Source organism: Paramisgurnus dabryanus, chromosome 14 (genome assembly GCF_030506205.2).
Source record: "Paramisgurnus dabryanus chromosome 14, PD_genome_1.1, whole genome shotgun sequence".
In the NCBI taxonomy this organism is placed as follows: Eukaryota; Metazoa; Chordata; class Actinopteri; order Cypriniformes; family Cobitidae; genus Paramisgurnus; species Paramisgurnus dabryanus.
In genome coordinates, this window is record NC_133350.1 from 10,885,406 (window position 1) to 10,913,361 (window position 27,956).

General features: G+C 34.6%; 2 protein-coding genes across 7 annotated transcripts in view; one reads left to right on the top strand and one right to left on the bottom strand.

The window, feature by feature from the left end:
• Positions 1 to 178: 178 nt before the first annotated feature.
• ninj1 (ninjurin 1) lies at positions 179 to 15,347 on the bottom strand. Its single transcript, XM_065240927.1, has 3 exons — positions 15,218 to 15,347; positions 4,012 to 4,246; positions 179 to 2,093 (listed from the first exon to the last, which is right to left on the bottom strand). The coding sequence occupies exons 1-3, from the start codon at positions 15,272 to 15,274 to the stop codon at positions 1,948 to 1,950; spliced, it is 438 nt and encodes a 145-aa protein (XP_065096999.1). The 5' UTR covers positions 15,275 to 15,347; the 3' UTR covers positions 179 to 1,947.
• An 866-nt stretch (positions 15,348 to 16,213) lies between these two features.
• wnk2 (WNK lysine deficient protein kinase 2) overlaps positions 16,214 to 27,956 on the top strand; it is a 35,200-nt gene continuing 23,457 nt past the window's right edge. For 5 of the 6 annotated variants that reach the window (XM_065240833.2, XM_065240837.2, XM_065240836.2 and 2 more), the window contains exons 1-4: positions 16,215 to 17,958; positions 26,432 to 26,604; positions 27,144 to 27,364; positions 27,474 to 27,631. In XM_065240833.2, the coding sequence (XP_065096905.1) occupies positions 17,344 to 17,958; positions 26,432 to 26,604; positions 27,144 to 27,364; positions 27,474 to 27,631 (1,167 nt within the window). In that variant the 5' untranslated portion in view covers positions 16,215 to 17,343. Of the gene's footprint in view, positions 17,959 to 26,431; positions 26,605 to 27,143; positions 27,365 to 27,473; positions 27,632 to 27,956 lie in introns of all 6 variants that reach the window. The other variant, XM_065240834.2, reaches the window with a different exon arrangement.

Here is a 27,956-nt window from a genome sequence, read left to right on the forward strand (position 1 = left end):
CTTTCATCCAAAGCAACTTACATTACAAGGTGTACAGTTTTTAGTATGCGTCACTGAGATAGAGGATCAAAAAAAAAAAAAAAATTGTGCATCAGTAAACCTCTGTCATGACTTCCACTTCAGATTTACTAAAATGACAACCAAGTACGTGTTGCATTAATTTTTTCTGAGACAGTGCTGTTGACAAAGGTTCATTTTAATCATTTATACAAATTTCAGTATAAAATATACAGATACTAAAGGAAATAAAACAGCTTATTAAAAATAGATAATCACAACAAATATCAACACTAAATATAAAGAAAACCTGAAGTCAGAAAATCAAACATTTTATAAAGGCAATATTTCTTAAAAGTCTGTATTGAAACGTCGTCAACAGAAGAGGGCGCTGTTATCTCAAGACTTGATTGCATGTGCTCAATCCTTCATGTGTTATAAACCATGGCTTTTTAATGGGATAGTTCCCTTTAAAATTAAAATTCTGTCATCATTTTCTCGTCCTTTTTCTCATGAGCACAAAAGAAGATATTTTGAGAAATGATGGTAAACACACAGCAAATAGTGTCCATTGACTTCAATAGTAGGAATAAAAACATGATGGAATTGAATGGGTACCGTCAACTGTGTGCTTACCATCATTTTATAAAATATAATATTTTGTGTTCATCAGAAAAAAGAAATTCATACAGGTTTAGATGAGGATGAGTAAATGATGACAGAATTGAATTTTTAACTATCCCTTTAATATAAATGATAAATAAAACTTACATACATTGTGCAATAGAGTTAGTGTGAACAAAAAGTTGAAATGTATTGAAAAACATATACATATAAAAATCTATACATTTATAGATGTGACATTTTCAGAAATATTTAATATGAGGCTAGGCAGTATTGAAAATCCAATGCAAAATGCTTTGAAACTGTGTATGTTTGGGCTGATATAGTCCCCCCAAAATAATGAATTTGTCCAATTCCATGCATTGTAAAATAAAAAGTGTCTGTGGACTGGTTGGATGAATTATTGGTAGTTAAAACCTTAATTATATTCTACAACATATTTTTAAAAACACAAACGCACATACAGGAAAATCAGGTAAAACTGAATAACTAAAGTGTTTCAATTCTGTGGATATCTTTGTATATAAACACAGATTCTGTATAAACACATTAAGCCATACAATCTAAGAAAGAATGTGTTCATTTTTTATACATTGTTTTGTGTAATCCTATTTAACACATGATGTGTGATTTTGTGTTCAAATAAATAAAAGGGATGTGTTAAAACAACACAAAGTGTGATGCTCCAATATTAACACAGAGATGTGTCTAGTTAAGGACAACACATTAAATATGTTGTCTTTAACTAGACACAACAAGAGATGTTATAACACATTAGTTTTAAGTGTGTAGGGTGTATTCACACCAGTTCAGTGTGTATATGTGAACAAACCAAGTAATCTCAGACCCCCTAAAAGGACCCAAAAGGGAACCATACTCAGACCACATCCGGAGGTGAACTATATGTGAAAACACCCTTACGGTTCATTAAAATTCATCTAGACAGAAACATTTCTATGTAAACAGTTGTTATAGAGGAAATAACGGAAAGTTAGACATTGCTTGAAACAGTGGTTTTTGGGGAAGTGAGATGCTTCCTTAAGATGAGAAGCAGAAGGGAACACAGATTATACTGCTTCATGTATGAATAACACACATAGTGTGTCTTTAAGGCAAGTGTTATGATAATACATAATCGTATATTGATATATAATTTGATTTTTTGGGCTCATCAGTAGTTGATCTATAATAATTTACAAATTGTTTTTACCTGAAAAAACCAGAGTGATGTATTTAAAAACATAAGGAATATAATTTACATGAACAGTACACATAACATTCCTAACAGTTAATGTCCATTTGAATCTCCATTGGTAGGAGAAAACCTCACACTTTCTTTTCTTCTGGTTTTTGTACACCGAACGCTGTGATGAAAACGTTCACTACTACGATAATAAAGACGAGAGCTGTGACAATGTTCTCCAGAAGATTGAGTATGTAATGTTTACTGGTGTCATTAAGATTCCATTTCACTGCAAAACAAAGCAATAACAAAACATCTTTACTCATCTCATTCTGTAATTCAAAACAGATTTATCTTGCAAAACAGCAATGGGATAATTCACCCAAAATCAACATTTTGTCATTATTTACTCGCCCTCATTGTCATTTTGTTGCCTTTCTTTCAGTCCCCACATAGTGAACTCTTGTTTAGGGATGTTTACTTAAAATACAGCGGGGAAAATAAGTATTTGACACATCAGCATAAGGGGATTTCTAAGTGGGCTATTGACACAAATTTTCCACCAGATAGGTGTCATTTCACTTTACTTATTATGACTTAACTTGTATACTTAAATGTTCTGATTTCTTTGTATAAATTCAATATTTGGCTTTATGGCTACATCTGGTGGAAATATTATGTCAAAAGCCCACTTAGAAATCCCTTACTGATTAAAATGCTGATGTGTCAAATACTTATTTTCCCCGCTGTATATCAATTGGAGTTACTTATTTACTTGCGTATTTAACATGTTTGGGTTCTTTTAAAGCTTGAAATGTTTTCTGGTTACTATGGGAGTGGATGGTGACCAGAAAACCCTAAACAACCCTTTCTAAAAAAATAACATTTTTGTTCTGAAGAACAATGTAAAATGGGGTGAAATGACAAGGGTGAATAAATAATGGTAAAGTTTTAATTTTGGGTGGAAAAAAAATCACATCAATACAATCGATAAAATCAATACGCCTGCCAAATCTGCACTTAGAAAATGATAAAAATAAAATCCTGACCATGTGTCAGTTGCCTTAATTCGCAGTTTTATTTACAGACGATAAATAAAAGTGAAAGTAAATGCATTGCAAGAAGTGCCAAAGTTATGTAAGTTCATGTTTCTAATAGGGGTTTTTACAACTTGCAACACAAAAATATCTTTGATTAGAAAATTTAAAAGTGTAGGGCTATAACATTTAAAAAAAAGAGATTTTGAAAAATAAAAAACCTGACTTTCACACTACATATAAAGTGCCACAGGGATGACATATTTTTGTAGTCTACCCCGGATGTTAGCGGGACACTGGTTCCCTCCCATTGATTTTTACCATAGGCTTATTGCAAAAAAAAAAAAATAATCTCCTTGTTTAAGAAAATTCTATTATGGTTACATCTTTTGTGTAACAAGTTAGTTTTCACAAATGAACACCACTTTTATTGACACTTCTTTTTTACTTTTGAAGTCAAAATTCGACTTTTTATATTTTTAGTAAACGCATTTACATTTCAAAATTCATAAAACTCATATTAATCTGTGAAGATTAATTTGTTGGACAAAACGTGTATGTGTCTTTAACTTTAAAACTTTTTAAACACCAAGCTTATTTTTTGCGCTTATCCAAAAGTCTATGGGAAAAATGTTTGGGCTTTCTGTCAAGAGAACCAGTGTCCCACTAGCGTCCGGGTTGGCTTACAAAAATACGTCATCCAATAATATTATATGTGACCCTGTCTGTAAAAACAAGCTTAAGTCTTGATCTAATTATAAAGAAGAGCCTTGAAGTTTAATTTCACATTGATTTTAATCTTTGACATGATCTTACTCAGTCAAAATTAAACAGCTCAAGGTAATATTTTCACAAAATGTAATTCACATAATGTAGGCTAATTTATGTATAAAACAGTCAATCATGACTTTAAAATGACTTTGGCTTGGTTTTACATAGTGGGTCACTGTTGCAGCCTTTGATAAATTGTTTGTAATATTCTTCATTTCTAAGTGGGATAAGTAAATAATGCATGAAGTAACCAAAGTATCCAAATATAAACACATTTAAACATGTTTCCTATACTGGTATTCATAAAACATTTCTGTATTTAATCGTTCTTATCTCTAAATCTAAAGCCTGTAGTTAAATCAGGATTCTCAGGTGAAATGTATCTGAAGGTTCTCTCACCTATGAAGATCAGCAGGACTCCTACAATGATCTGCAGGATGAGAGAGATGCTGATCAGGGTGATGATAGGAGTGTAAAAGAGAAAACCGGGACCCAGCTCCAGAACGGTTTTCAGCTGGGATGCATTAGCCATCAGTAACGCTATGTCCAACATGCTTTCCGCTGCGCTCTTCTTATTGGCGTAATGGTTCATGTTAATGGGGTTGTTCCTGGAGATACGTCCCTGCCGAGAAGGCTGAACACAACAATGCAAACCCACACATGAGAATAGACATCAGTTATTGCATCCATGTCAATGAAATCTGGTAATTCAACCATTTAAATAAATTCATAAGCATATGTTTACAAGCATTGATTTTATAGATAAAGAAATTTCTCTTTTAAAAAAGACTTTTAATTCTCATGTAGTTATTTTTTTGTCCAGCAGTACCCCATCTTTTTCTAATGTGGTTTGAGGTTATGGCTAGTCTTAAAGGGACACTCCACTTTTTTTGAAAATATTCTCCCTTTACAGCTGGAATATTATATTTTCAAAAAAGTGCAGTGTCCCTTTAAAGGTCAGTTTTAGAAGGAACTGAAAGTATACGCTTCAGGATGTGAATGTTTGTGCCACATGAGAGGAGTGGTCAGTTGACCCTGGCATGATTTCCTTTCTTCCGTTTAAAACACAACTAGTTATAGGACTCTGGGGGTCACTGCTAGCTAGTCTTAAAATATCTGCACCACAGAAACATCCAATGTCACAAACACTTCTCCATAGCTCATGTTCATTTCTATATTTGTTCTAAGTTTCACTTCAAGGTCAAGCCTTTCTGACTCAATCACTTTTGAAATAAAGGCACTGTCTCAGCAAGCAATCTTGCGTTTAAAAGACGTCTAATAGCCGTCCAAACACAGCCCAGATGTCTAGGGTAAATCTGGACTGTCAGTGAAAATTAAAAAGACGTCTAACCATTGATTATTTGCAATTGATTTGTCTTTATACAACAGTTCTGCAGAGAAGTTAATATTAGGTTTACTATCTGTTCAGACAGAATATGAGTTGCTATTTTGCTCCACCAATGAAAAGTCATTTTCACAGAGATTACAAATAATACACAGAAAATGCATCCAGGATTTGTCCAGGGATCATTTGATTTTGGTTCATTTACACAGCCAATAGTTTTCCGGAATCTTTGCAAGCATTTACACGCATCCCATAAGATCCCCTAAAGGCATGTATTTAAAGTTTTGCACTGGAAAGGTTTTTTCCATAGCGTCTTAAGTTTTCTTATTGGAGCGATCCCAGAAACATTTACAGCAGGTGTTTGCTGTCATGCAAAAGGCATACTGGCAATTTTATGTGCTGTCCAGAATCAACGTGCTGTGTGAATCAAGTTTTATAAAGCTTAAAACGAGTGCGTTTGCATGCACAGAATCGGATAACTATCAAAAATCTGCTTATTGAAACCTGTTTTTATGCATTTACATGCAAATCAATAAACCGGCTATGCAGAAAACTGTTTACATGGGATTTGGAGATTTGTCAGGTTTATAGTATATAATCATTCAAAAAGCTGACGGGAAATCTGTCTTAAAGGGCACCTATGGTCCAATTAACGATTTTACATTTTCTTTGATGTGTAAGTGTGTATTTGTACATGTAAACTAGGGATGTTCACATTGACCGTTTAACCGTTAACCGAAGGTAAGAATTTATGACCGATTAACATTATCAATTAAAATAAAAAATATTTGTTAATACATGGTGCGTCATGAGCCGACAGACATTTCGCCACTTTTCTATCTTTAATTTGTGAATGTCCTGTAAATGACACAAATGATTGCTGCCCTGACGGTCTGATAAAGTAATAACTGGTATGAGAAATCATTTGTATGCGTGTTTGGAAGCTGAACGGAGCAAGATGACGCGGTCCCTTTGCTGCCATTCAAAAAATTAACCTCTTGAAAAGCACCCCCATTCTGGCCCGAAACCATGAAAATACCTACTTTCACTAAAAGGGCTGTTTTTACTAAACCATTTGTGACCTGATCCAGCAAAATGAGTCACAGTGACCCAAATTTCAAAATTGAGATTTTGGTATCAGTGGAAAGAGGAGATAATAAGCTTTCAAATGATATCCTAGTGAAAGTCATACCTTGAATGGTTTTAAAGATATAGACATTTGAATTAAGGTTGTCTGTCTTCTTTTTCCAACTGAAAACCTGAGAAAAACGCCTTTAAAGTTTTTTGCCCCTTTTTTGTAGATATCTTTCAAAATCCATTGCATTTTTAAAGGGATAAACAATTTATTTTACAGCTTAATTTGACCAAAGACATTAATATAAATGCTATTACAGTAAACCAAGAAACAAGCTTATAAATCAAACAGAATGATGTTTATTGAAAATGTGAAGTAAAGGTTTCTGTGATGGTTGGGGTTTGAGTTAGGGGAAGGGAATAGAACATGGAAACCAGAATGTGTGTGTGTGTGTGTGTGTGTGTGTGTGTGTGTGTGTGTGTGTGTGTGTGTGTGTGTGTGTTCGCGTGTGTGCGTGTTCGCGTGTGTGCGTGTTCGCGTGTGCGCGTGCGTGTGCGCGTGCGTGTGCGCGCGCGTGTGAGAGAAAATGAGAGAGACAGAGAGACAAGCTTGCCTATGCAATCATATCTTTGTGTAGGCTAGTTAACAATAACAGTGTAAACAATTCAAAAAGGAGTTAAATAGGAGAGTAGTGTGCTGCGAGACTGACAAGAGGATGGCTGGACCAATCAGGTGCCCCGGGGTTTCCCATTGACAAACGATCAGCGTTTATGAAGATTTCTGATTGGCTCTAAAACAACGTGTAACACCATATTTGGAGAGATAGTGACGTTTCAGGGGATCCCCGGAATGCTCGGAGGTGACGAGAGTATTTGAGAAAAGCAATTTCCAGCGGATTAAGTAAAACTGTTTCAACTTTAATAGTCATTTAAACACCTTTACTCAATTATTTGGACTACGAAACTTTGGGAGATTATGTTTTAATGTCTGTTCTTTGAAATTAGCTAAAAATATTTTTTTTGATAATTTCATTGTTTTTCCACATTATCGGCTCATATCTTAAAATAGAACGTTGCGACTTCCGACTCATTTCGCCAGATCGGGTCACATTTATAGTATAAGCATAACTGTGGTATCATTAGATAGAAGACACTTTGAGCTTCGTTTTCCATGTTTCAAAATTATTTTAAGATTAAAAAAAAAAAAGTTAGAGAGGCTGAAGTACATTGTAATAAATTTTTTTTTTGCATAACATCTTTTTTAACACTAAAAATCTTAATGATAAATATATGTGTGAAACCTATAAATGCAATGAGGCCAAAGCCACAAGTCTAAAGAAGTTATATTTCACGTTTGAAGTCAATAGACCCAAAAATGAGGTTCTTGCAAGAGTTTTTGTAAGACTAGTGCCTTTTCTAAGTGCCAGTCAGCCACAAAATAAAAGTCTTTTGTTTACATGCATACACGTTCGTTCTTTTTATTGTTTATCCTTATATAAGCGTATAAAATGCCGTATCCACACCAGGAAATAAAGCTTCACACAAAGATCGTTGAATCCGTGTTCTAATTGGCTACACGTTCTGTCTATCAATATTTTCCATGAAGTCATTGGAGGAACGCGCGAGTCAGATGACGTCACGATATTAGACAGCGCTGTTTGGATATTATGTATTATACTCCCGCCTACTTGTACAATCAAGTTTGAGTGCTGGTTTTGAACGCAAGTGTGCTCTCATATACAAGTGTTACGATGTAAATAGTCCTCAGATTGTATATTATAATCTATTACAAGACGTGCATCTGAAATCTGATGTAAACAATGGAAAATATATATCCATATTTCACGGATTATACGCATTTGTGGACAAAAATGGTCATTGGATGTACTTTGTTGGAGAGTTTTTATGGGTTATTCACACATCTGAAACAGACTGGATTCGATTCGCGTTCCTTATACCAGCACAAAGGTAAGGAGTCAGTTTATATTATGCATGTTGTTATCTGGACTTCTGTAATAAAATACTATATTTATGATACTAGAGCAATTTAATCTCAAAACGGACACCATACACTGATGCTAAACCCTTAGACCTTTTAAACGATGTATAGTAGTGTTATTATTATTGTTGTTTGTACACAGTAGGCTATATATATATTGTTAGCAGCATTAAAAAAACTGACGTCCTTCCGTCCGCGAGCTAGTGCGCGTCGAGAGGTTAAGCCAATTATTTTAAAGTGGAGGGGCAGTGAGATGCCTGTGATGTCATAAGCATCAGTTTTTCAGATTGGAAAGTTTTCTGGCTGACATTTCTAAAAGAGGAATTTCTATGAGACTGAGATGTTTAGCATGTCTAGCACTTTTTGTATGATCGTAGACTACCATTATTCAACAAAGACAAGGTAAAAATGGTTTTTCATTCTCTGTCCCCTTTAAGGGTTTTTGGTTATGGTTAGTTCATGAGTCCTATAAGGCATACTGTATATTTTACTGAGCACGAGGAGTCTGTCAAACCACTGTTATCTCAAGAGACACTTCTCCTAACTTAAACAGGACAGCCCACGGCCAGTCATGTGATCATGATGTGTCTCACTTTCCTTCTCTGTAACTGCAGGTCTAAGCATGCTTTGACTCCTCAGTTACCCATATTATTAAGTCTGTAAGCCTCTTTTTGTTTTACTTTCACCAGCTGGGCAGCACACTTTTGCCTGTAATGTTAAAATCCTCCAGACTTAAGTTTGTAATATGGCAGAAAGTTGGTGGTTGGCTATGTACACAAATGTCCTTCAGGTTTTTAGTGAAGTTGTTTACTTTGGGTAAAGTTCAGTCAAACTGCCCCACAGAAGAACCCTTGTAATTTTGCAGAGAGCGGCAAAAAGTCCAAGAAACTCCCAGCTTACAACAACCCCAGAAAACACAGAAGTTGACATCTATAAACACAGTTCTTTTAAAAAAAAAGAGTACTGTTATCTTACTGTCACAGCTTAAGCACTTTATCTCTGTCACTGTCAATATACGCAGTAACTCACTAACACTCAGTACAATACGGTTTCATTTGTTAACATTAGTTAATGCATTAGGAAATATGAACCAAGAAGTTCATATTTTACAGCATTTATTGATTACAGCATTTAAGAAAGTGTAGTTCACCCCATTCTATCTTGTCAAAAACTGATAATTCACTGGAAAACTAAAATTCTGTCATCATTTACTCAGTCATGTTGTTACAAACCTGTATACATTTTTAAAAATATAAATCTGTATAAATCTGCTGAATAGGCCCAATTGACTTACATAGTATTCTTTTATCCTACTATGGAAGTCAATGGGGTCCTAGCAGGGTTTCCCGCAGCACTTTGCAGTTCGGGTGGCCCACCTAAGCTGGGAAACCCTACCAACTTAACTAGGTCGTCCAAAAAAAATAAAAAATTTGCTGCACAAAAAGTCCGTCAAGTGCATCTCGGAGAATAGCGCGGACGCGCTTCACACCGCGAGCGGGCACGTGCACCACACGGTAGAAATGGTCCATCAACTGTCTGGAGGATAGCCAGTTGATAAAACACGTGTCCGTGAGAACGGTAAGTGGACTGTGGTACTTTTGGGTTTATTTAAGCCTGTTATTGTATTAGTCTATAGTTCTTGCAAATTTTAAGTAAGTTAGCTGGTGATTTGTTGTTTGAGCAACCTGCTAGCTAGGTTGCACATGCCTGTTGATTTGATATAATTGTTGAGCGCTCTTGCTCATGTTATTTATGTGCATTATTATTTACATGCTACAGTAGTTACACTCCTTTAAGATAATGTAATTAATAGTGGAAAAGAATCAGTTTCTACAATCTTCGCGCTATCTATCATCGTTCGCCAGACGTTCTACAACATCTGCTTCAGTTTGTGTTTATTAACCCTTTAGTTTCACTTCATCACGCAGCTATTTTCGTTAAGAGGTGTCTGTTAAAAACATTTAATTAATTAATAATCTAGTATGTGTTCGTTTTCTGTTTTATTTGAGTGTTTTAAATTAAAATATTTTAATTTCATCATGATGCATACGCCCCGCCTCTTTGATTGTCACGCCCCTGGCCACGCCCACCCGCACAACCCTACCACCTTAACTAACAAATTTTCTACGGGAAACCCTGCCTAGATCTGCTTGGTTACAATTTTACAATAATCCTTTGTGTTCAGCAGATTTATTAAATGTATACAGGTTTGTAACAACATGAGTGAGTAAATAATGACAGAATTTTCATTTATCCCTGAACCATACGTTATGGGTTAATATGTGCTCATTAAAGGGAAATACCAAAATTAAAACGTAGTGCTCTTACAAACTGCTGGAAAGTTCTCCACCCTGACCTGCTGTGTGTACAGTACACTAAACTACAGTACAATACAGTACAGGGTGTGGACTGAGATCTTCACCTGTGTTTCAGAGTCACAAAGTCATTCACATTTTAAACCCTTTCATTTTTATATAATAACTGTTTTAAGAACTTACGTAGCATTTAAAGATGCTTATTTCTTTGTCGCATAACTATTTCTGGACCAGTGGTACTAGAATTAGACTCAGTGGTGGTGCTGATGATGTCACACACTTGATGTTACACAAATATTACATCATAGCAAAGCAAGTGGAGGCGCCTTTTTTTCCACTTGGGAAGGAAATTAGCCACGTGGAAATCCCAGGAATTTCACTCAACCTAAACACACAGTGTCTGAAACATTGGTGGTTTCCATATGAATGATAGGGTTCATTTTGTTTGTTTGCTAGTGGTAAGATTTTAACTTAACCCCTTAACCTTTATTGATTTTATTTCTCCACACGAACACAACTGCAAAGTGTGAAGCCAACTCTGTACATACACTGTACTGTACATTTATTAAGACTGTGTTGATCTGGATTGGGATAGCTGATATATGTCAATCAGTGAAATGCTTATTTACAACTATTTTAAACAAGTTTTCTAATTCTTGTATAATTTAATACATGCAGTTTATGTCCTCATACTGTAGGTATTAACTGAAAGGCATCATGACAATGTGACCAGGATAAAGTCTGATAATCTAATAAAGAGACTTGGAGCATTAAAGTTTGATTTCAATCTTTGACATGACCTACTCAGTCAATAAAGATATCAAGGTCATATCTTCACAGAATGTTCTTTACACTATGTAGGATGATTTATTTGTAGAAAAACAATGACTTTTGCCGGGTTTTCACAGACTGGGTCACCTACAGTATGTTAATTTGTTCCCTTCCTAATAATTGCATGCTTATATATTCTCAATTACAGTTTTAAAACTATAATTATTATAAATCTTAGTTTGTCTTAGATTGACATTTTGGTGATTCTCGTGAAGTTAGACTTATGGGGTGTCATGAAATATTTTGATAAAAAAAAAATTCAAAGTAAGTTTTTCAAAATAAGAAGCATACAGTTACAAACATCTCCTTACGTACTATTTCGCACATGATTTCAAATGACATCATACAAACCAATTTTGTTGTTTTTTCCACATTTAAGGGGAAAATTGTCATTACCGCAACGTGTCCATGACTGGATTTGTGTTCTTTGACATGGAAATATTTATATTTTAAAAATGTAAAAAATAAAAAGCTTCAGTGCATGTTATACTATAAACATTTACAGTAAAGAAACATGTGGTATTTGATGATTATTGGTAAATGTAAAGACAATAATAAGGAATATAAATGTGTCCAAGACCAATTTTCTCATCCTCCGCAACAATTTTCAATCATTGTTTAAACCCTCAAGTAACTAACATTTTCAACAACAAAAAAAATTGTTAGGACATAATTGACTGTGACACTCAAGATGGCTACCAGGTAAGCAGTTCTTATTTTTTCTCTCCAGATAAAAGTTGAAATTTTGTTTGTCATAGGACAGTGTTCTTCACTCCCAACCCTGGAGAGCCGGTGTCCTGCAGACTTTAGCTCCAACCTTAATCAAACACACCTGAAAGCTAATCAATGTCTTCATGATCACTAGAAAATCACAGGTACGTGTGTTTGATTAAGGTTGGAGCTAAGCTTTGCAGGACACCGGCTCTCCAGGATTGGGAGTGAAGAACACTGTCATAGGACCTAGACAACTTTTTAGTTCTCATTAGCAGGGGCGCTGCTAAGGATTTTGGGCCCCATGAAAAGAATCTTGACAGGGCCCCCAACACACCTGAGACTTTTTCGTATTAATTTACATAAATCATGCGCTTTTATGGTATTTTGACTACCAATGGGGTGAGAAATTTTTTTTTGAATTAAGTGTTTAAGAAAAAAGAAATCTTATTTCTTGAATCAGATAATGTGAAAGTATCACAACTTCACATCATCTTCAAGAGATGCACTGAAACCTCACAAACAGCTGTATCCACTAATATTTTGGCCTGCGTACAAACCCACCTTTTCTTGTGAAAAATTGGGTAACATGATGTCTTGTCACCCTTTGCCTCTTTCACTTCTCTTATTTTTTTCTCTTTCCGTTTTTGACTTCCAGATTTTTGAGACATTTTCACTTCCTTTGTTGATATTTTGCTGGCTCTATAAGTGAAGTCAAGCTGTGTTGCCTGGATTATACAATTTGGGCGGACTTGAACTAGGGATGCACCGATACCACTCTTTTGGAATACGAGTACGAGTACGAGTACTTGCATTTCAGTACTTGCCGATACCGAGTACTTAATAAAAAACATGATTTAAATTTACAGGTAACAGCTTTAGTCATATAATTTAACAAAAAAACAAAGGACTAGTTTTCCAGTTTGTTGTAAACTCTGCCTCTTTGGACAACACAAGAGGCATTAACCCCTTACACGCCGCTCAAACATAGACATCTCTCAGACCGTGGTATCGATCCCTGGTATCGGGGGACTTTTAACGAGTACTTTAGAAAATGTGGTATCGAGGCCGATACCCGATACCAGTATTGGTATCGATGCATCCCTAACTTGAACCATTTTATGATAATTGAGAGGGGGAAAAGGGGCCCACGGACGTTTGTGTTTCCTAAACAAATACATTTTTTTTTGATACCAGGAAACAGCAAATAGAATAATTTAAAGTTAATAATTTTTACTGTTAAATATTTTTTTAGCACCACAATTTTAGGGGCTTCTCTGGGCCCCCTCTTACTCGTGGGCCCAGAGAATCGTCATTGTTTACCCCCCCTTTACAGCGCCCCTGCTCATTACCGAAACATGAGTTTGTAAATGCATATATTTAATGTAATACCATGTTGCGGTAATGATCATTTTTTATAATGATAATCTAAAAAATGTAAATAATTCTATAGGAAATATTTTTTAAATCCTCTAAAAATAATGGTTATAGGAAGTTCAGACATTAATCTTATATGGGCAAAAAAAAATTTCTTCAATGTTTTTTTTTAAATCTGATGCTAGACACCTTCTAAATTTGGATTTCGTGAGAATCACCCATTTGTGTATTTCAGTTCTGTTTTTTAGCATGGATGAATAGATGATCTCAGCTCCAGGCTGGAACAAGTGAAGCGAAACAACCGGCTAATGAATGAAAGGCTTGTTGAAAAACTTTGAACTGCTTTTCTAAAGTGTAAGCCGCTAAACTGACTTACTGCCACTTACTACTTACTATTGTTTGTATTAACTCACTTGAAATAGTACTGTAGTATACTTCAGTATTCACTAGAATGAACTGTAGTACACCGTAGTATGCTGTAGTATTTTATAGTAATTATTACACTTTGTTGGTGTATATAACAGTATTCTTTAGTATTAGTGAATTGATAAACTGTAGTAAATACTGTAGTATTCTTTAGCATTTACTGTAGTAAATGGTTGTAAACTGTTGTATATTATAGTAATAACTACATTGATAATGTATACTACAGTATTCTTTAGTATTAGTGAATTGATAAACTGTAGTAAATACTGTAGTATACTTTAGTTTTTACTATAGTAAATCGTGGTATACTGTTGTAGCCAAGTAACTACTACACTTTGTTAATGTATACTACAATATTCTTTATTATTAATTAATTGAAAAACTGTAGTAAATACTGTAGTATACTTTATCCTTTACTATAGTAAATCGTAGTAAACTCTTCTATATTATAGTAATTGCTACCCTTTGTTAATGTATACTACAGTATTCTTTAGTATTAGTGAATGGATAAACTGTAGTAAATACTGTAGTATACTTTTGAATATTATAGTAATAATTTCACTTTGATAACGTATACTATAGTATTCTTTAGTATAAATTAATTAATAAACTGTAGCAAATACTGTAATATACTTTAGTTTTTACTATAGTAAATTGTAGTAAACTGTTGAATATTATAGTAATAATTTCACTTTGATAACGTATACTACAGTATTCTTTAGTATAAATTAATTAAAAAACTGTAGCAAATACTGTAATATACTTTAGTTTTTACTATAGTAAATCGTAGTATACTGTTGTATATTATAGTAACTACTACACTTTGTTAATGTATACTACGGGATTCTTTATTATTAATGAATTGATCAACTGTAGTAAATACTGTAGTATACTTCAAAATTCACTATGGTAAAGTCTCTAGGAATTTTGCTATAGTAAATACATATACTATAGTTTATTTTTTTATGTGGAAGTAACATGAACTAATGATGAACAATACATTTACATTATTTATTAATATTAGTTAATGCTGTTTTAAACTTTTACTGATCAGTTGTTAATGCACAATGATCAAACAACTCTACTGGTGTGGTAACTAAAATGAACAAAGATGAATAAATACTGTGAAGGTCATTGTTAGTTTATGTTTACTAATGCATTTACTAATGGTTATGAATCAGACATTACTTTAAACTATATATCCACATGAGATAAGATGTAATGGGCCACACCAAAACATCCCATCAGTCTTGGTGCATTGTATCAATTGAATTATAAACATTGTAAGTAATGTACATATCAGCACAGGTGTCATAGCAGTAGTGTACAGAAACGTGAAAACCTTCAACAAAAAGGATTTTGTCTGGCCAACATTTCCGCCTAACCCAAAAGGATGCGATTGGGTTTCCCAGATCTACAATAGGATGAAGTTTCACCCAAACATTCCATGTGGCGCGCGCGTCTGTGTTTCGTTTTATGATCATTATGAATGTAAGGTTACTGTAATGTTTTTAAATGATCACTCACCTCTCCTACATTCCCTCGGTTGGCATCTCCATTCAACTCCATCGCTTCTGTCGCCATTGCTCGCCTTTAGATGAATATCTGTAGCAGACCGTTTCGTTTACGGCTCGGTTTCACTGTGCTGCATTATGAGCTCATGGACATTGAAAGGAAAAGTAGGCGGGGCTAAACAAACTGCCAATCACTCTGGACCTTGCAACAAAGTTACCCGGCATACACAACCAAATGAACCTAATGCAAAGTTCATGATTTTATCACCTTTTTTAATTAGTTCCCCATATGAAAAACTATTGTAGTATACTTTAGTATATACTATATTAAACTAGTAAAATGGGCCTACTTCAGTGCTTTAATTGAAACATTATTACAATAACATGACATTGTTTACTACAGTTCACCAATTTTGTTAATTTTATGAATATAATATACTACAGTATACTACCATTTACTTTAGTAATTATGCCTTACAAGTGTGACGTATATGGTTTTGTTTTAAGGTTTAAAAACATGGTTTCCTGTTAGCTTGTCCAACAGGGTTTTGTGAAACAAAAGGACACTGGCCATAAGGTCATATAGCTCTGACTTCATGCCAACCGGTTTGCTATGGCAACAGAGACATCATGAATAGGACAGGAAGTCCTAAATGTGTTTGTGCTGCCATCTAGTGGTGGTTAAACTCTACTGGACAAGTTCAACTGTAATATAATTTAGTATTTATTATAATAAACAGTAGTAAATTGTAGTATACACTAGTATATTATAGTAATAATACTTTGTTAATATATACTATGGTATTTTAGTATTAACTATAGTGAATAATGCATAGCATGCATTCTGCTAAAACATTTTTAAATAATTTACTACAATACATACTAAAGTATACTACTTTAATTTTAAATTGGGAAAGAACAGAGCATTAAATGAAGTTGTCTGCAACCTATAAATACTTACAATGCAGTGCACAAAGTACGCGCAGCTGTCTCCAGTAGGTGGTAGAGTTTCTTTCGGAAAGAGAGGAGAGGAGACAAGGAGGGGCAGCATATAAAAGCATCGTCATACAACATTCATTCCTGGCATTAAATATTCATCACTCTTAACCGAGTCACCCGGACCTAAAGTGTACATATAGAGCGCGCACTCAATGACATCGTATACAAAGGAAATTCATTACTTAAACAAATGTATCACTTAAGCACATCTGAACCTTAAATATCTATATTAATTACTTCTTCTGACATCTCTACATATATGCGCCTTGTTCAGTCCTTCATCCGAGCTTTTGGTCACGTCACGTAAGTGTTTGGGCGGACCCAGCGGTCCGTGGGGTCTGTGACGACCTGCGCAAAGGAGGATAAGGGTACCGCCTAAAAACAGAGGCTTTTATTGGACCGGCATTGCTACATGATGTCCGTATTGCAAAGTGCATCGGCAGGGGAAAACAAACTAACTATGAAAGCCTGCGCAACTAGCACATAAATAGCGGAGAGCCTTTGGGGAGGTGTTGGTGCCGTATTATCCGAGATGAGCAAAGCGCTGCCGCAGTGAGCAAATAATCTGATCAACACTCATGCACCGGATTTTATGTCGTTGACATTTATTGACCGAAGGTTTTATTAACAGATATGCGGCTGCTTGGTGAAAGTACAGGTAGGGTGAGAGATAATGCAATGCGCTTTTATTTAACATTCAGTGCGGGCCATCCGGAGATATTGTAGCATCTGCGCACTTCGGACTTTTATGACGGATTAGACAACATGACAACCATTGTCAACCATCAAACATGGTGAGTTAGACAGATATTGGTTTTAAAAACAAATAGTCTACAGCTTTAAAAGGCCATTTGATGCATGGATTTGTGATGGTAATGCAATGGAGTTGAGGGAGGTTGCCTCGTGCTTGAAATACTTACAGTTAGTGTATATTTATTGTTATAGTTCATGCTTCACTCTTTAAACTCACTTTAAAGTATGCATTTATAAGTCAAACTGGAAATGATATGCCAACGTCCTCTAATGATGCCAAACTGCGTCAGTTGAGACTGGCGTTGCATGTGCATCTGTTTAATAACGAGGACCATGCACAATGTCACGGATGAATGTCACAGATAAGTGTCCAACTATTCCCGGACCATGGACAACCTGACCGGTTCTGAACAGCAGCCCGTGGGCTTTGGGGTTCCCTCAAAAAAGACTGTAACTTATGAAAATGGTCACGAACATTGCACCCACGTGGACACCGGTGCTGCGGCACACAGAGGGGCCAGTGATCCTACCGCATACCCCCTATCGGATTACAGGGGTCTGGTTCGTCAGAGATTCATACGCAGAAGTTTGTGGTTCTCCGAGTCAGAGGATCAAGACCCCGAGGCGTCGGAGTACGACAGCCACAGTCCGGTTAAAACCGCGCATTCGCGAAGCGCACGCATAGCTGTCCGGAAGAGCACGAACGCGGTGAGTCAGGTGGGACTGGAGCAAGATGTCAACGAGAACATCTGCAGAGAGCAAGAGACCAGCGAGACCGAGCAAAAACAAGATGCTGAAGCGTCTGAAACAGCCAGGAGTGTGGGGAAAGCTGGAAGCGACGAAAACGACAATGAAGAGGAGGCCGGGATGAAAGCGGTATCCACCTCTCCAAGTGGACGCTTTCTGAAGTTTGATATAGAGCTGGGCAGAGGGTCCTTCAAAACTGTCTATAAGGGCCTGGACACAGAGACCTGGGTGGAGGTGGCCTGGTGTGAACTTCAGGTAGGAAAATACAATCACCTATATTTGGTCTTTAACCTCCTAAGACATTTTTTTGTTGTTTGCACCATAATATTTAATTCTGTGTAACTGAAACCTGTTGTACACAAACGTGGAAAATTACACTGCTTCATGTTTAAAGAAAAATATGTGGTTATTATATTTATTTGGTTCTTCGTAACCCCAAAATAGCTGGAAGAAATCTGAAAAAAAAAGACAAACAAAACCTCGGGTCTTAGGGGGTTAATGTCAACCACTATAAGATCTTAAAAATAAAGGTTTGTGAAAGGTCATTTATTGGCTGTATGGGTCCATAACGAACCTTCAACATGTATGAAAAAGTATTATTTCTTGAATCTTTAGATATTAAGAGAGTCTTGTTTTTTATTCACATTATAATTTTCTTCTGTTTACTAATTTGAATGATCTACATTGTAAAAATGATACCATACCTCATATTATTTTGAAGTAATTTTAAGGACTTATTTTTTAATGCAATCTTCTTTATTTATTCATGTAAAATTACCTAAAATATTAAACTAGTTAAAACCTACACAGTAAAAATATGCTATATCTACTCAATAAAAGTATTGGAAAAATCACAAGCTGTTAACTTAAAGTTTACAGCCTTTCTTTAGGTTTTTAAATATTTACTTATCATATTTATTATACCACAATATGATAAGCAAGTAAGAAGATAATGGTATCAGTACTGGATTTAGCAAAGTGAATTACCAAATTATTATTATTATTGTGTTACCTAAACACAAGCACTCTTATGAACAATAATAATAACCACAAAACAATAACTCTTTTAAATCTTAAGGATAAATAAACATTAAACACTAACAATTCTTTCTTTTCAGTGAAAAAAGCATAGTGGGAACTACAAATCCAAAGCCTACACTGTAAAAAATAAAATATAGTGCATCATTTTTGCATCCACTTTTTTAAGTAGTTTTACTTGAAATTTTAAGCAAGTGCATGAATTGCTTAAAATTCCATGTCATATTTACTTTTAAAAAAAATGATGCACTATATTTTTAAGTAAATCCAGTGTGTTATTTAGTGTAGTTAGTTATGTCTACCAAAATCATTCATGTAGTTTCAACACAAAAATATTAAGTTAACAAATTAAGTGTATTAAATAAAATGTACTCACAAATGTGTTTATTTACAATTATTCAAAAAATATAATATTCAAAACAAAAATTAGTAATTTAATTCCAAAGATTTTTTGTGTTTTTTTACCAAAAATTTTGTTTGAAAAACAATATTTTAATTTTTTATTAAATCTACTAAGGCACGTATTTTTTACAGTGTATAAACATCTTTGTGCTTGTTATGTTTAGTGCTAAACCCTTTAATGTATTTCAGTGCTTACTCAAAGAAATGAAACAGTCAATTAGACCGGCTGACTTGTATAAACACAAACCAGCTCTGGAGAGCAGCATTGCAAATCCCTAAAGGATCAGTCTCTCCTGCATAGACAGTCATGTGACAGGGTCTGGTCATGTGATCTTATACCTGCTAAAATGATGCAATAGTGCAATGCGATCACATACTTACATAATTCTCTTTCCTCTTTTTCGGTATATACAGTATTGCAACTCTTTATTTAACCAGCAATAATACATTTTGAATGATGAAAATGTCTTCATGTGCAGTGCACATACAGTAAAGCACAGATCTTTGTGACTAGGCATGACTATGCAGCTGTGATTTCTGAAGTCCTGCTGCTGTGTCTGTCTGCACGACTGTTTCTGTGATTTTTATTACCTCTTCTAGGTTGTTTTTGTATTATACTAGGTTATATTCTGCTTTATGAATTTTAAGATGACATGAACAAAATGAGAGTCTAAATGTACTCACTTACTGTATAGTTAAACTGTTGTGCATAGCCGAATCAGCATGCTGAAAAATGCTGACAAATGCCCTCAAATCTGCAACAAGGAGAGAGAGAGAGAAAGAGAGCAAGGAGAAACAGAAAGATACAGGTCAGTCGAGACGAAGAAGGCTGTGTACTAAGAGAACCATTGCTTCTCTGACATCAAACAATAGCTCTCAGGAGACAGAAGCTTCTCTTAACACACATTTAGTATGAACTGTTTTATGTACAGTAGATCGTCCAACCCTGACTCGTATTTAAGACAGATCTGCGCTAAATACGTGTCCTCCAGTTATTATTAGTTATCTGTGCTGGAGTCTTAAACTGAGCCCCATCTTGGGAATACTGATAGTGCCACGCCCTGGCCATAAAGTGAAACACAATAACCTTTATGGAAGTTTGAGCATCACCTCTGAAAATAAATCACAGTCAGGGTTTAAATTGTAAGCAGGATAAAAAATATAAAAAATGCAATTACACTGAATGAATGATTAATATTAACTTATTTAATAGAACTGGGTATCGATTCAGATGTTCCAGATCGATTCGGTTTCGATTCACAAGCTATCAAATCGATTCAATTTCGATTTGACTTTTGTTTCCAATTCTCGGAATGGTTTTTATACTCGAACACTTGAATGAATGATTAATATTAGCTTATTTAATAGGGCTGGGTATCGATTCAGATGTTCTAGATCGATTCGGTTTCGATTCACAAGCTATCAATTCGATTCTCGATTTGATTTTTATACTCGAACACTTGAATGAATGATTAATATTAGCTTATTTAATAGGGCTGGGTATCGATTCAGATGTTCTAGATCGATTCGGTTTCGATTCACAAGCTATCAATTCGATTCTCGATTTGATTTTTATACTCGAACACTTGAATGAATGATTAATATTAGCTTATTTAATAGGGCTGGGTATCGATTCAGATGTTCCAGATTGATTAAATTTCGATTCACAAGCTATCAAATCGATTCAATTTCGATTTGACTTTTGTTTCCAATTCTCGGAATGGTTTTTATACTCGAACACTTGAATGAATGATTAATATTAACCTATTTAATAGGGCTGGGTATAGATTCAGATGTTCCAGATCGATTCGATTTCAATTCACAAGCTATCAAATCGATTCTCGATTTGATTTTTATACTTGAACACTTGAATGAATGATTAATATTAGCTTATTTAATAGGGCTGGGTATAGATTCAGATATTCCAGATCGATTCGATTTCAATTCACAAGCTATCAAATCGATTCTCGATTTGATTTTTATACTTGAACACTTGAATGAATGATTAATATTAACTTATTTAATAGAACTGGGTATCGATTCAGATGTTCCAGATCGATTCGGTTTCGATTCACAAGCTATCAAATCGATTCAATTTCGATTTGACTTTTGTTTCCAATTCTCGGAATGGTTTTTATACTCGAACACTTGAATGAATGATTAATATTAGCTTATTTAATAGGGCTGGGTATCGATTCAGATGTTCTAGATCGATTCGGTTTCGATTCACAAGCTATCAATTCGATTCTCGATTTGATTTTTATACTCGAACACTTGAATGAATGATTAATATTAGCTTATTTAATAGGGCTGGGTATCGATTCAGATGTTCTAGATCGATTCGGTTTCGATTCACAAGCTATCAATTCGATTCTCGATTTGATTTTTATACTCGAACACTTGAATGAATGATTAATATTAGCTTATTTAATAGGGCTGGGTATCGATTCAGATGTTCCAGATTGATTAAATTTCGATTCACAAGCTATCAAATCGATTCAATTTCGATTTGACTTTTGTTTCCAATTCTCGGAATGGTTTTTATACTCGAACACTTGAATGAATGATTAATATTAACCTATTTAATAGGGCTGGGTATAGATTCAGATGTTCCAGATCGATTCGATTTCAATTCACAAGCTATCAAATCGATTCTCGATTTGATTTTTATACTTGAACACTTGAATGAATGATTAATATTAGCTTATTTAATAGGGCTGGGTATAGATTCAGATATTCCAGATCGATTCGATTTCAATTCACAAGCTATCAAATCGATTCTCGATTTGATTTTTATACTTGAACACTTGAATGAATGATTAATATTAACTTATTTAATAGTACTGGGTATCGATTCAGATGTTCCAGATCGATTCGATTTCAATTCACAAGCTATCAATTCGATTCTCGATTTGATTTTTATACTCGAACACTTGAATGAATGATTAATATTAGCTTATTTAATAGGGCTGTGTATTGATTCAGATGTTCCAGATTGATTCGATTTCGATTCGCAAGCTATCAAATCGATTCAATTTCGATTTAACTTTTGTTTCCACTTCTCTGAATTATTTTTATACTCGAACACTTGAATGAATGATTCATTTTACCTATTTAATAGGGCTGGGTATAGATTCAGATGTTCCAGATCGATTCGATTTCAATTCACAAGCTATCAAATCGATTCGATTTCGATTCTTGATTTTTGATTCTGATTATCGGAATGATTTTTATACTCGAACACTTGAATGAATGATTAATATTAGCTTATTTAATAGGGCTGGGTATCGATTCAGATGTTCCAGATCGATTCGGTTTCGATTCACAAGCTATCAATTCGATTCTCGATTTGATTTTTATACTCGAACACTTGAATGAATGATTAATATTAGCTTATTTAATAGGGCTGTGTATTGATTCAGATGTTCCAGATTGATTCGATTTCGATTCACAAGCTATCAAATCGATTCAATTTCGATTTAACTTTTGTTTCCAATTCTCTGAATTATTTTTATACTCGAACACTTGAATGAATGATTAATTTTACCTATTTAATAGGGCTGGGTATAGATTCAGATGTTCCAGATCGATTCGATTTCGATTCTTGATTTTTGATTCCGATTATCGGAATGATTTTTATACTCGAACACTTGAATGAATGATTAATATTAACTTATTTAATAGTACTGGGTATCGATTCAGATGTTCCAGATCGATTCGGTTTCGATTCACAAGCTATCAAAACGATTCGATTCTCGATTTGATTTTTATACTCGAACACTTGAATGAATGATTAATATTAGCTTATTTAATAGGGCTGTGTATTGATTCAGATGTTCCAGATTGATTCGATTTCGATTCGCAAGCTATCAAATCGATTCAATTTCGATTTAACTTTTGTTTCCAATTCTCTGAATTATTTTTATACTCGAACACTTGAATGAATGATTAATTTTACCTATTTAATAGGGCTGGGTATAGATTCAGATGTTCCAGATCGATTCGATTTCAATTCACAAGCTATCAAATCGATTCGATTTCGATTCTTGATTTTTGATTCCGATTATCGGAATGATTTTTATACTCGAACACTTGAATGAAAGATTAATATTAACTTATTTAATAGAACTGGGTATCGATTCAGATGTTCCAGATCGATTCGGTTTCGATTCACAAGCTATCAAATCGATTCGATTCTCGATTTGATTTTTATACTCGAACACTTGAATGAATGATTAATATTAGCTTATTTAATAGGGCTGGGTATCGATTCAGATGTTCCAGATTGATTCGATTTCGATTCACAAGCTATCAAATCGATTCAATTTCGATTTGACTTTTGTTTCCAATTCTCGGAATGATTTTTATACTTGAACACTTGAACGAATTATTAATATTAACCTATTTAATAGGGCTGGGTATCGATTCAGATGTTCCAGATCGATTCGATTTCAATTCACAAGCTATCAAATCGATTCGATTTCGGTTCTCGGCTTGATTTTTGATTCTGATTCTCGGAATGATTTTTATACTCGAACACTTGAATGAATGATTAATATTAGCTTATTTAATAGGGCTGGGTATAGATTCAGATGTTCCAGATCGATTCGATTTCAATTCACAAGCTATCAAATCGATTCAATTTCGATTCTTGATTTTTGATTCCGATTATCGGAATGATTTTTATACTCGAACACTTGAATGAATGATTAATATTAACTTATTTAATAGAACTGGGTATCGATTCAGATGTTCCAGATCGATTCGGTTTCGATTCACAAGCTATCATATCGATTCGATTTCGATTCTTGATTTTTGATTCCGATTATCGGAATGATTTTTATACTCGAACACTTGAATGAATGATTAATATTAACTTATTTAATAGAACTGGGTATCGATTCAGATGTTCCAGATCGATTCGGTTTCGATTCACAAGCTATCATATCGATTCGATTTCGATTCTTGATTTTTGATTCCGATTATCGGAATGATTTTTATACTCGAACACTTGAATGAATGATTAATATTAACTTATTTAATAGAACTGGGTATCGATCCAGATGTTCCAGATCGATTCGGTTTCGATTCACTAGCTATCAAATCGATTCGATTCTCGATTTGATTTTTATACTCGAACACTTGAATGAATGATTAATATTAGCTTATTTAATAGGGCTGGGTATCGATTCAGATGTTCCAGATTGATTCGATTTCGATTCACAAGCTATCAAATCGATTCAATTTCGATTTGACTTTTGTTTCCAATTCTCGGAATGATTTTTATACTTGAACACTTGAACGAATTATTAATATTAACCTATTTAATAGGGCTGGGTATTGATTCAGATGTTCTAGATCGATTCGGTTTCGATTCACAAGCTATCAAATCGATTCGATTTCGATTCTCGGCTTGATTTTTGATTCCGATTATCTGAATGATTTTTATACTCGAACACTTGAATGAATGATTAATATTAACTTATTTAATAGGGCTGGGTATTGATTCAGATGTTCCAGATCGATTCGGTTTCGATTTACAAGCTATCGATTCGATTTCGATTCTCGGCTTGATTTTTGATTCCGATTCTCGGAATGATTTTTATACTCAATTCTCGATTCAACTCCGAAAGAAATTAAAAGCCACAACACTATCGTCTTCGTCTTGCTTGCGAAATCTAAAACTTTTCTGTACTCTTCATGTTTACTGTCAGCATTGCATCATTTCAAACATAGGAATGTTGCTGATGATAGATTAATTGCTTGTGTTTCCTCAAGTTACTGTGGATAAAAGCATCTAATGGATCAATGCAAATGTAAATCTGTTGCACACGATCTATGAGCTTTAAAATAAAAGTAAACACCACAGTGGTTTTATTGGTCGGGTAGCATGTTGCTATGTATGTACATTATGTAAGGAACAATTCAAATCTTTTCTCTGCTTGTAAGATTTACAAAAAAAAGATATAGCATTTTTCACAATATGCATTATTTTAAAGTAGGGATGTGTGTATAGAGTTTTGGTAATATTGGTACTATCTGTATGGTTTGATATTACCCTCATTGCAACAGAAGATCTGCCAAAAATGTACATTGAGGTCAGATGTAAGCTTTCCTTATATATTTTTTATAATAGGGAGGAAAACCCTGTCTTTGAATTTTATTTTCATCATATGCCGTTTTAATAAAGGTGTTTGTTACATCTCGCATGAGGCTTTGACTGCATGCAAATATTTATTCCATGGTAGAAAAGTCCAAGATATTTTTCACACATTTGTCCCAAAATGACCTATAGATATAAATTTTGATCAATATTTTGGTTTCAATTAAGTCACATTTTAGCAGAGAAAACAGGAGATCATGAAACATATCATCAAATATAATCAACTAGCAATAAAGAGATAAATTCCATAAGGTACTATTAGAAATAGGTTAAGGTTTAAGTCCTCTTCTGTCTAAACATTTGCTCAGTGGCATTTTTGGTCGTAATTGTGGAAAGTGTCAGAATTATAATATTACTGAATTGTATTAGATGCATACTTGCACAGCCAATTTGAATCAAATTAAGAATAAATCAATAGAGGAAGATTTCTGTGTGTCATGGAGTTCATGCGAGCTATCAGATAGCGCAGTGTTGGAGGGAATCTCTGAGGTTTTATCGCCTGATCCCAAGGGACAGAGATGTTACAGATACTCCCTGTCAGCATTTAATAGCGTTAACAGCAGAAGCAAATGCAGATGCAAAGATATTGATTTGGTCAGAGCTCTCTGGTCATCGTAACACCAACAATCTGCAAGCTTTGTGAAGCTACACAGACCGTACATCTGTTTCCACTCTGTTGCATTTTGTGTCAATAAAGATTTGTAATGAATCCCATTGCAGAATGCTTGAATTTATCCATAATATTTTCAGCCTTGTGCTCCAAATCAAAGCACTACAGTATGTTAATCACACATCCTACTCTTTGAGATTTATGCATATTGTGCCTTTCATGTTGCCTCAATTTGCTTTAACAATGAAAGATTGTAGTGGTTTTTTATTTCTCATCTGCCTTTCATCTTTCTCTTGACTTTTTTCTTTCTTTATCAAAATTGCATCATATTTACATATACCCGGCCCACCACCACATAAAAATACAAAAATACACACAAAGGCCGCAAGTATAGTTTTTATATGTTCAGAAAGCAATAATGTAAACATTTTTAGTATGCACCATCATATTGCTAAAAGTTTGTTTATACATCACCTAATTTCTTTCTCTGTCTCTTCTCTTTAACGCTACCTCAGGATCGTAAGCTGTCCAAAGCAGAGCGTCAGAGGTTTAAAGAGGAAGCGGAGATGCTTAAAGGTCTCCAGCATCCAAACATTGTGCGTTTCTACGACTTTTGGGAATCTCCTCTGAAAGGGAAGAAGTGCATTGTTTTAGTCACCGAACTTATGACGTCTGGAACGCTAAAAACGTGAGTCACAGTCGACATTGATATCTGTCTCACATTTGTGACCCTGGACCACAAAACCAGTCATAAGTCACAAGGGTATATGTGTAGCAATAGCCAACAATACATTGTATGGGTCAAAATGAACAATTTTTTCTACCCAAAAATTTTGGATAGTAAGTAAAGATAAAAATATTTAGTATATTTTCTTCCGCAAATGTATTTATCATTGGTAGTTTTTGTTGCTAAGGACTTCATTTGGACAACTAAAGGTGACTTTCACAATATTTAGATTTTTGCATCCTTAGATTTTTTCTCGGCCAATTATTGTCCTATCCTAACAAACCATATATCAATGGAAACCTTATTAAAAAATAAAGACCCTTATGACTGGTTTTGTGGTCCAGAGTCACATATATAAATTACCTCTGGAATTATAAAAGTGACAAATTAAATAGGTCAGCCATTTTAAAGCTTTCTTATCTTTGCTCAAACGTCTGTTTACATCAGTATGCACCATGCAAAATAATGTTGAAGAAAAACCCTTATAATTCTGTTCCCAGATATCTGAAGCGATTCAAGGTAATGAAACCAAAGGTTTTACGGAGCTGGTGCAGACAGATTCTCAAAGGTCTTCACTTTCTGCATACACGGACACCTCCCATCATCCACCGTGACCTAAAGTGTGACAACATCTTCATCACTGGTCCTACAGGATCGGTCAAGATTGGAGATCTTGGCCTGGCTACACTAAAGCGAACTTCATTTGCAAAGAGTGTTATAGGTAGCAATATAAGAGCTAAGGAGAATGTTTGCATGTATATATATATATAATGCATAACATTAACATTGTAGTTATTAATCTTTGATTTTTTTCTCTCTTTTTCTTTCAGGCACTCCTGAGTTTATGGCTCCTGAGATGTATGAAGAACACTATGATGAAGCTGTAGATGTGTATGCGTTTGGCATGTGTATGCTGGAAATGGCAACATCTGAATATCCGTACTCGGAGTGCCAGAACGCGGCACAAATCTACCGCAAAGTTACCAGTGTAAGTCAAGCTCTATGAATTAAACACTGTTTATTTTCTGTATGTCTCTAATTTACTGTAATTACATTTGTGTTGTACCATTCAGCCACACTGCTTTCTTAAAGGGACACTCCACTTTTTTTAGAAAATACGCTAATTTTCCAGCTCCCCTAGAGTTAAACATTTAGATTTTCCATTCAGCCGATCTCCAGGTCTGGCGGTACCACTTTTAGCATAGCTTAGCATAATCCATTGAATCTGATTAGACCGTTAGCATCACGCTCCAAAATAACCAAAGAGTTTTGATATTTTTCCTATTTAAACTTGACTCTTCTGTAGTTACATT